Source organism: Hemitrygon akajei, chromosome 2 (assembly GCF_048418815.1).
Source record: "Hemitrygon akajei chromosome 2, sHemAka1.3, whole genome shotgun sequence".
In the NCBI taxonomy this organism is placed as follows: domain Eukaryota; kingdom Metazoa; phylum Chordata; class Chondrichthyes; order Myliobatiformes; family Dasyatidae; genus Hemitrygon; species Hemitrygon akajei.
In genome coordinates, this window is record NC_133125.1 from 152,989,790 (window position 1) to 153,000,072 (window position 10,283).

Sequence of the window (10,283 nt, forward strand, 5' to 3'; positions counted from 1 at the left end):
CAACGTTTAAGAGAAGTTTTGATAGGTACATGGATAGTAGGGATATGAAGGGCTGGGATCCCGGTGCGGGTCGATGGGAGTAAGCAGTTTAAATGTTTTCGGCACGGACTAAATAGGCAGAAAGTCCCGTTACTGTGCTGTACTTCTCTATGACTCTACTAGAGCCAAAGCCACTCTCCCTCTCCCACGCTCAAACAGCAGGAAGGCATCAAACCTCCCCCTCGCCCTCCCTCCACTTATTCCAGAAAGGCATCAACCGCCCCCCCCCACCACCACCACCACCACCACCACCACGACGCATGCAAGCTAAGCCCCCAAAGAGACCATGATCTAGAGTCGATCATAACTCAGCACTTCGACATGTCACAGGCTCTCTCGCCCTCTAGTGAGGAAGAACGGTATCACTCCTTCCACAGCGAGAGAGGCCAACAGCTCGCTGTGTGGATGTTACAGTCTGCAGCATCGCTTTAATTCGAGTTCCCTGGAGAGAGAGATAGGGAGCGAGAGAGTGCCGAGACCTACGACAACCGCACCCGCCGTCTCGATGTACCGATCTCCCGTGACGCTCCGGATGGCAACACCGGCGAGCAATAGGGCCCCGAAGGCGCAAATCTTCCCGTCCACTCCTGATTAACAGTATGAAAGTTAACCATAGGTAAGCAAGCAACACACACAAAATGCTAGTGGAACACAGCAGGCCAGGCAGCATCTATAGGGAGAAGCACTGTCGACGTTTTGGGCTGAGACCCTTTGTCAGGACTAACTGAAAGAAAAGATAGTAAGAGATTTGAAAGTAGGAGGGGGAAATGCGAAATGATAGGAGAAGACCGGAGGGGGAGGGGTGAAGCTAAGAGCTGGAAAGGTGATTGGCAAAAGTGATACAGAGCTGGAGAAGGGAAAGGATCACGGGACGGGAGGCCCAGGGAGAAAGAAAGGGGAAGGCGAGCACCAGAGGGAGATGGAGAACAGGCAAAGAGTGATTGTGAGAGGGGCAGAGAGGGGAAAGGGGGGGTGGTAAATAGATAAGGGATGGGGTAAGAAGGGAGGAGGGGCATTAACAGAAGTTAGAGAAATCAATGTTCATGCCATCAGATTGGAGGCTACCCAGACAGAGTATAAGGTGTAGTTCCTCCAACCTGAGTGTGGCTTCATCTTGACAGTAGAGGAGCCATGGACAGACACAACAGAATGGGAATGGGAAATAGAACTGAAATGTGTGGCCACTGGGAGATACTGCTTTTCTCTGGCGGACAGAGCGTAGGTGTTCAGCGAAACAGTCTTCCAGGCTGTGTCAGGTCTCACCAATATATAGAAGGCCGCACTGGGAGCACCGGATGCAGTATACCACACCAGCCGACTCACAGGTGAAGTGTTGCCTCACCTGGAAGGACTTTCTCTGTCCATCAGAGAAAGCAGGATCTCCCAGTGGTCACCTATGCTCTCCGTGCATTAAAGTTATCGCATGAACTTCAAGAGGGAGACAAAAAGTTGCCTGTAAAATTATATGCAAAGACCACAGCTCAGCTTGATGAATGGAAGCCCCTTCCCCCCCCCCCAAATGAGTAACTGGAGATATGAAAACAGAAGATTTGTCAGATGATGCCTGTGGATAGGGAAACCACGAGGAGAGTCGAGATTGTAAAGGGAGCAATAAAACGACTAACAAGAGAAAACTCCAGTGAACTACGTGCACCTTCCCAACAAGAATAAGAAAAAGAAAGGTGGCTACCACCGTCAGAACCACTTCAGTCTCAGAGCCGACTCCTACAAACACAGCAGAAGAGTTCCCTGAACCTGAGATTGTTTTCACTGCCAACCAGACTGCACACACAAAATGCCAGAGGGACTCAGCAAGCCAGGCAGCATCTATGGACAGTCGGCGTTTCGGGACAAGACACTCCGGCAGGACTGGAGGAAAAAAAGATGAGGAGTAGATTTAAAAGGTGGGGGGAGGGGAGAGAGAAGCGCAAGGTGATGGGTGAAACCAGGAGAGGTGGGATGAAGTAAAGAGCTGGGAAGTTGATTGTTGGAAGAGATACAGGGCTGGAGAAGGGGGAATCTAATAGGACAGGACCGGATGCATCGCGGGAATTCGAGACAGCTGGTGAGGCTGTCGTAGGTCTCTGCACTCAGTGATCTTTCTCCCTGTCTTTTTTTTCAGGGAACTTGAACTAAAGCGATGCTGCAGACTGTAACGTTCATGCAGTGAGCTGTTGGTCTCCCTCTTGCTGTGGAAGGAGTGATACCATGGAAGAAAGTAAAGGGGTGAGGATCAACAGTGGGAGGCGATGGGCAGGCAAAGAGATTACCGGAAGTTGGAGAAATTGATGTTCATGCCATCAAGTTGGAGGCTACCCAGACGGAATATAAGATATTGTTCCTCCAACCTGAGTGTGGCCTCATCGTGACAGTAGAGGTGGTCATGGATTGATGTATCGGAATGGGAATGGGAACTGGGAATAAAATGCGTCGCCACTGCGAGATCCCGCTTCTTCTGGCAGACAGAGCGTAGGTGCTATGACATTGTGGCCATTACAGAGACTTGGATGAATCAGGGGCAGGGTTGGTTACTTAGAGTTCCAGGCTTTAGATGTTTGAGAAAGGAGAGGGAAGGAGGCAAAAAAGGTGGGGACGTGGCACTGTTGATCAGAGATAGTGTCAGGGCTGCAGAAAAGGAGGAAGTCATGGAGGCATTGTCTACTGAGTCTCTGTGAGTGTAAATTAGAAAAAGGAAGGGGCCAATAACTCTACTGGGTGTTTTTGTAGACCACCCATTAGTAACAGGGACATCAGGGAACAGATAGGGAGACAGATTCTGGAAAGGAATATTAATAACAGTTGTTGTGGTGGGAGATTTTAATTTCCCAAATATTTATTGGCATCTCCCAAAAGTAAAGGGTTTAGATGGGGTGGAGTTTGTTAGGTGTGTTCAGGAAGGTTTCCTGACACAGGAGAAAAGACTGCACTTGATCTGGTATTGGGAAATGAACACGGTCAGGTGTCAGGTCTCTCAGAGCGGGAGCATTTTGGAGATAGTGATCATAATTTTATCTCCTTTATCATAGCATTGGAGAGGGATTGGAATGTGGCAAATGTTCAGGGGATATTTGCATGGCGTTCTGCATAGGTACATTCCAATGAGACAGGGAAAGGATGGTAGGGTACAGGAACTGTGGTGTACAAAGGCTGTTGAAAATCTAATCAAGAAGAAAAGCTGATGAAAGTTTCAGAAAACTAAGTAATGATAGAGAATTAGAAGATTATAAGGCTAGCAGGAAGGATCTTAAGAATGAAATTAGGAGATTCAGAAGGGGCCATGAGATGGCCTTGGCGGGCAGAATTAAGGAAAACCCCAAGGCATTCTACAAGTATGTGAAGAGCAAAAGGATAAGGCATGAGAGAATAGGACCAATCAAGTGTGATGATGGAAAAGTGTGCACGGAACCAGAAGAGATAGCAGAGGTACTTAATGAATACTTTGCTTCAGTGTTCACTATGGAAAAGGATCTTGGCGATTGTATGGATGACTTACAGTGGACTGAAAAGCTTGAGCTTTTCATTAAGAAAGAGGATGTGCAGGAGTTTTTGGAAAGCATTAAGTTGGATAGGTCACCGGGACCAGAAGAGGCGTACTTCAGGCTACTGTGGGAGGCGAGGGAGAAGATTGCTGAGCCTCTGGCAATGATCTTTACATCATCAATGGGGATGGGGGAGATTCCAGAGGATTGGAAGGTTGCAATATTCAAGAAAGGGAATAGAGATAGTCCAGGAAATTATAGACCAGTGAGTCTTACTTCAGTGTTGGTAAGTTGATGGAAAAGATCCCAAGAGGCAGTGCTTATGAATATTTGGAAAAGCATAATATGATCAGGAATAGTCAGCATGGCTTTGTGAAAGGCAGGTCATGCCTTACGAGGCTGTTTGAATTTTTTGAGGATGTGACTAAACACATTGATAAAGGAAGAGCAGTAGATGTAGTGTATATGGATTTTGGTAAGGCATTTGATAAGGTACCCCATGTAAGGCTTATTGAGAAAATAAGGAGGCATGGGATCCAAGGGGACCTTGCTTTGTGGATCCAGAATTGGCTTGCCCACAGAAGGCAAAGAGTGGTTGTAGATTGGTCATATTCTGCATGGAGGTTGGTGACCAGTGGTGTGCCTCAGGGATCTGTTCTGTGACTCTTACTCTTGATGATTTTTATAAATGACCTGAATGAGGAAGTGGAGGGATGGGGGAGTGAATTTGCTGATGACACAAAGGTTGGGGGTGTTGTGGATAGTGTGGAGGGCTGTCAGAGGTTACAGTGGGACATTGATAGGATGCAAAACTGGGCTGAGAAGTGGCAGATGGAGTTCAACCCAGATAAGTGTGAGCTGGTTCATTTCAGTAGGTCAAATATGATAGCAGAACATATTATTAATTGTAAGACTCTTGGCAGTGTGGAGGATCAGAGGGATCCTGAGGTCTGAGTCCATAGGACGCTCAAAGCTGCTGCACAGGTTGACTCTGTGGTTAAGAAAGCATACGGTGCATTGAACTTCATCAAATGTGGGAACTGAGTTCAAGAGCCAAGAGGTAATGTTACAGCTATATAGGACCCTGGTCAGACCCCACTTGGAGTATTGTGCTCAATTCTGGTCACCTCACTACAGGAAGGATGTGGAAACTATAGAGAGGGTGCAGAGGAGATTTAGAAGGATCTTGCCTGGATTGGGAAGCATGCCTTATGAGAATAAGTTGAGTGAGCTCAGCCTTTTCTAGACGGATGATGAGAGGTGGCCTGATAGGGGTGAAGAAGATGACGAGAGGCATTGATCATTTGGATAATCAGAGCTTTTTCCCAGGGCTGAAGTGGCTAAAATCAGAGGGCACAGTTTTAAGGTCCTTGGAAGTCGGTACTGTTATGATCCCAGCCCCCTCCTTTGTGAGAATCACAAGAGCCCTAGTGAAGGGGGGGTCAATGACCCAAGAGAAGAGAGAGACGTGCTGAATAGACACAGGAAATGGGAGAGAGAGAGAGAGACGTGCTGAATACCGCGTTCCACCGGGATGCAGAATAAGGCGACATTGACTATTGTCTCATGGAGATCACGTGTAAAGCACTCGGGCAAAGTGGGCTGGTTGAGAGAGAGATTGACACCTGCAACCTGATTGACACCGGCAATCCCGTGAGGAAGTATAAAGGAGGGTCTGGGGAGGACGACCCCTTTAGACGCACCAAGGAGACACGATAGCGATCCCGTTGTAGCGGGAAGCCATTTTGAAGGAAGCCACGTTAGTTAGATTCCGAATCTGGAGTCTGTGGCTGGAATCACGGAAAACCGCTTTTAACTAACACCAGGGAAGCCTGCTCCCCTGATTCCACGGCTTTGCTTCGTGAAGACCCGGGCAAGTGTTCCTTTTCTCTCCAATCTCTCCCTCTCTCTCTCTCTCCAACACGGGAAACCCAGCGGTTCCCAAAAGGCTGAATCCTGCAGACTCCTGAATGACTTTTATATTTCCAATGGACAATATATTATCCCCTAGACAACGATAGAGCTTATGTCTGATTGATTATTACTATACCTGCGCTTTAGCTTGAGTATTGACGACATGTGTTATCTAAATGTTTGTATTAACCTTACTTTTGTGCCCCTTTATAAATAAAAACGTTTAAAAATGGTACCATCAGACTTCAGCGGACCTCTCTATCTTTGCTGGTAAGTGATCCAGTTACGGGATATGTAACAACGTGGGGCCTCGTCTCGAGATTTGAAACCAAATTGGGAGGGTAGTGAATTGGGTTTGTAAGTCAAAAAAAATTTGGATCTGGTACGCGGGTAGCCAGACGGGAAACCAGCAAAGATGGACGTGGATGAATTTATGAAAAACCCGACTGTGGAGGCGCTAGAGGCGGCCACCAAATCAGACTTGTTAAATTTGGTGAAGGGATTGGACCTCACAGAAGTGAGGTCATCCATGAAAAAGCAGGAGGTGCGAGGGGCCATAACTCAGTATTACATTGGGAAGAATGTGTTCAAAGCTGAGGTAGTGGAAAATATCCCTGAAAAAGTACCAGCTAGTGGGATGGATCAGCTAGAGTTGGAGAAATTAAGGTTGGAACATGAATTTAAAATAAAGCAGCTGGAAACGGGCTGAGAGAGAGAAAGAACGGGCTGAGAGAGAAAGGGAGCAGGCGTTCCACATAAAGGAGTTAGAGGTGAAACGGGACCAGGAGCTCCAACTAAAGGGGTTAGAGGTGAAAAAAGAGCAGGACCAAGCTGAAAAGCAAAGACAGCATGAAATTCAGCTAAAAGAGCTAGAAGTAGCCGAGAACGAGAGGGAATGACCTGAAAAGCAAAGAGAGTATGAGGAGAAATGAGAACAGAAGGAACATGACTTGGAGATGGAGAAGTTAAAGAAAGAGCGAAGAGATCTAGGGTTAGATCGAGACAGGAGGTTTAATGTTAGTCGGGAGTTGAGGGTAGTACCTCCATTCGAAGAGTCGGATGTTGATAGTTATTTTTTGCTTTTTGAAAAGGTGGCAGTAAATCAAAAGTGGCCCAAAGAGCAGTGGGTGGTGTTGTTACAAAGTGTGTTAAAGGGGAAGGCACAACGAGCATATGCGGCCTTGGCCGTCGAGGAAGGGGAAGCGGAAAATTATGCCAAAGTAAAGGAGGCCATTCTGCAGAGTTACGAGCTAGTACCTGAAGCTTATAGACAAAGGTTCAGAAATTTACGGAAAGGGTGGAATCAAATGTATACCGAGCTAGCGTATGAAAAGGGTGTGCTCTTGGACCGTTGGTGCACCGCGGAACAGGTGGACGGGGATTATGGGCGTATCAGGGAGTTATTTTTGATTGAGGAATTAAAAGGGTGTGTTCCGGAGGAGATCCGGATGTATTTGAATGAGAAGCCGAATAAGTCCATCTCAGAAATTGCTAGGTTCGCAGATGAATATGCCCTAACCCACAGGATAAAGTCTTCCTCGCCAAAAGGTTACCCAAGAGACCGTCGGAACGGTAGGGAAAGTCCGCCGGCTGAGGCAGAGGTCCCGCCGGGAGCTAGTGGTAAGGTTGAGGGGGAAAGGCCAGGTGGCCCGAGATTTCCGGGCTTGACCTGTTTTAATTGTGGGAAGGGAGGACATATTGCCTCTAGGTGCTTTGCTCCGAGAAAGGAGCCAGAAAAAGGGAAAGCAGTGGTCCCTATCGGGTGTGCCGTTGTAATCAGTAAATCTACGAGAGAGCCCCGGGTAGACAGAGTACGAGAGGTGTCAGAGACTTGGCTGTCACCCGGAACCGTGTCCGTGAAGGGGGGAGACCCACCCATTCCCGTCCGAATCTGGCGAGACACCGGGGCGGAGCTGTCGTTGATCTGCCGTGAGATACTAGATTTCGGTCGGAGAAGGGGAATGGTCGCCGTGAAGGGGATAGGTACAAGAATAGAAATGGTGCCCCTACATCAGGTAATTATGGATTGTGAGCTGGTATCTGGACCAGTCGAAATTGGGGTGCCATCAGAATTCCCGAGAACTGACGCGGACGTCCTCCTCGGAAATGATTTAGCCGGGGGGCAGGTTTGGACAAGGGTGACACGGCTCAAACAGCCTGTGAGGATTGCAGCCCCGCCCCTCGCCTCTCCAGTCTGTACCACAGGCGCGAGCATTCGCAGCCTGTCGAGAAAGGCAGCTGAGAAAGCGAGCAGTTTAAATCTGGCCAGTATTGATTTGGCCGAGACGGTCCTACCGACCCTGTACCACAAGGGTTCTGAGGGTGGTAAACCGAAGAGTAGTAAAGTGAAAGGGGTTAAGGGAGAGGAGCTAGGTCTGCCCTTAGCGAAGAGAAAGGTCCTAGAGGTAGGAAATAAAGATGAGAAACGGAAAAAGCTGTTAAAAGGTCCAGAGTTGGACATGGATGATCTGTCGGGGGTGGCAGCCCTGTTTGAAGAAGTTGAGAGTTGTCAAGGTGTTCTCGATAATGAGATGAAGGCAGTCCTAGATTAAAAGGATGCCATTACCTTGGAGAGGTCTGCTGGGTTGGCAGACGAGGTTATTTCAGCCCGCTGGGTTGAGTTTACTCCGGAAGGGAGTTGCCCAGAGAGGAACTGGGAGGATCAGGGGAATTTAGAATTTGAAAAGGGTACAGATATTGAAAGCCTGGAAGAGGCAGATGTCCCGTTTGAATGTGTCCAAGATGTGGATGCACGTGGTACTGAACTTAGTAATGGAGCTCAGAAAAAGTCTGAGGTATTTGATTCAGTTGAAAAGGAATGCAGTCCCTGTGGGTCAGATGGACTGGGCTCAGTGAAGACAGGGTTAACCCTGGTAATTGGGGGAAGGGAGGGTTCCCAGGTGTTTGTACACGAAGGGGTGGTGAACCTTAAAGTGGAACTCGACCTGGGGGCATAAAGATTGTTATTGAAGGAAACGGAAAGTCTGTAGTTCCCAAATTGAAGGAAGAAATCTTAAACCTGGCAGCTCGCTCACAGAGTGAGCCGGGAGATAGCAGGGCCCCCCCACACTATTGTTATGCCAGGGTGGGGTGGGAAGAGGCCGCATTCAAAATGCTACGTGAACGAAGAGTTCGAATTAAAAACCAATAGCCTGAAGGGTCCTGACAAAAGGGCTAGCCACCTGGGTAAAATTAAAGAATTGGGTGGAAATGGTCTAAGTGGTGTTGATAAAATGACCCCGATGAACGAGACGGGCGGGAGTTCACCACGCCAAATTACTCAAGTTCCCCACGGGGGGACTCACCGAAAAAGAGGCGATGGTTAATGGGGATGCCATTTTTAAACAGCAAAGCAGGTTGTACGGGTTTGTGCCAAAGCCTGTGAATAATAAAGACAGACCGTTGGAGACCTGCCGGTGAAGTGAAACGACCGAAACGATTAGTATTTGCATACACTTTTGTAGATGCGCCTAAGCTAAGATCATACCTCCTTAGTTTTGTTGCTGAAGAAAAAAAAATAAATAAATAGGTGGTTATTGAATTGAAGTCTGATGCTACAAGATTTTAGTACGGTACGCGATATTAAGATATTAAAGAAAGGGACACTGTAATCATTAACCGTTTAGATACTGACTTGAATGTATAACAGTAGTACTCTGTGAAAAGAAAAGCTTGTGTATTGTGTTAGATTCAAAAATCCTGTAAGACTCTGTACCACTGTTTTTAACCGCTGGTAAAAAATGTTTAAGAGGGGAGGTGTTATGATCCCAGACCCCTCTTTGTGAGAATCGCAAGAGCCCTAGTGAAGGGGGGGTCGATGACCCAAGAGAAGAGAGAGACGTGCTGAATAGACACAGGAAATGGGAGAGAGAGAGAGAGAGAGGTGCTGAATACCGCGTTCCACCGGGATGCAGAATAAGGCGACATTGACTATTGTCTCATGGAGATCACGTGTAAAGCACTCGGGCAAAGTGGGCTGGTTGAGAGAGAGATTGATACCTGCAACCTGATTGACACCGGCGATCCCATGAGGAAGTATAAAGGAGGGTCTGGGGAAGACGACCCCTTTAGACGCACCAAGGAGACACGATAGCTATCCCATCGTAGCGGGAAGCCATTTTGAAGGAAGCCACGTGCGTTAGATACCGAATCTGGAGTCTGTGGCTGAAATCATGGAAAACCGCTTTTAACTAACAACAGGGAAGCCTGCTCCCCTGATTCCACGGCTTTGCTTCGTAAAGACCCAGGCAAGTGTTCCTTTTCTCACCAATCTCTCTCTCTCTCTCCAACATGGGAAACCCAGCGGTTCCCAAAAGGCTGAATCCTGCAGACTCCTGAATGACTTTTATATTTCCAATGGACAATATATTATCCCCTAGACAACGATAGAGCTTATGTCTGATTGATTATTACTATACCTGCGCTTTAGATTGAGTATTGACAACGTGTGTTATCTAAATGTTTGTATTAACCTTACTTTTGTGCCCCTTTATAAATAAAAACGTTTAAAAATGGTACCATCAGACTTCAGCGGACCTCTCTATCTTTGCTGGTAAGTGATCCAGTTATGGGATACGTAACAGTACAAAGGGGATGTCAGGGGTAAGTTTTTTATGCAGAGAGTGGCGAGTGCGTGGAATGAGTTGCTGGCAACGGTGGTGGGGGTGGATAGGATAGGGTCTTGAGATTCCTGAATAGGTACATGAGGCTTAGAAAGATAGAGGGCTATAGGTAACCCTAGATAATTTCTGAAGTAAGTGCATGTTCGGCACAGCATTGTGGGCCAAAGGGTCTGTATTGTGCTGTAGGTTTTCTATGTTTCAATGTTTCTATATAGTTGAGATGCACTCA

The 10,283-nt window shown here is 47.4% G+C and overlaps 1 protein-coding gene across 1 annotated transcript; it reads left to right on the forward strand.

Moving 5' to 3' along the window:
* The first annotated feature begins 452 nt into the window (after nt 1-452).
* On the forward strand, nt 453-9,947 carry LOC140717013 (uncharacterized). Its single transcript, XM_073030209.1, has 2 exons — nt 453-655; nt 2,162-9,947. Exon 2 carries the CDS (start codon nt 6,389-6,391, stop codon nt 7,982-7,984), a length of 1,596 nt encoding a protein of 531 aa, XP_072886310.1. The 5' UTR covers nt 453-655; nt 2,162-6,388; the 3' UTR covers nt 7,985-9,947.
* Nucleotides 9,948-10,283: the final 336 nt, after the last annotated feature.

Excerpts from the sequence above, each read along its gene's own strand:
- LOC140717013 (XM_073030209.1), top strand. The coding sequence starts at position 6,389 with ATGGAGAAGTTAAAGAAAGAGCGAAGAGATCTAGGGTTAGATCGAGAC.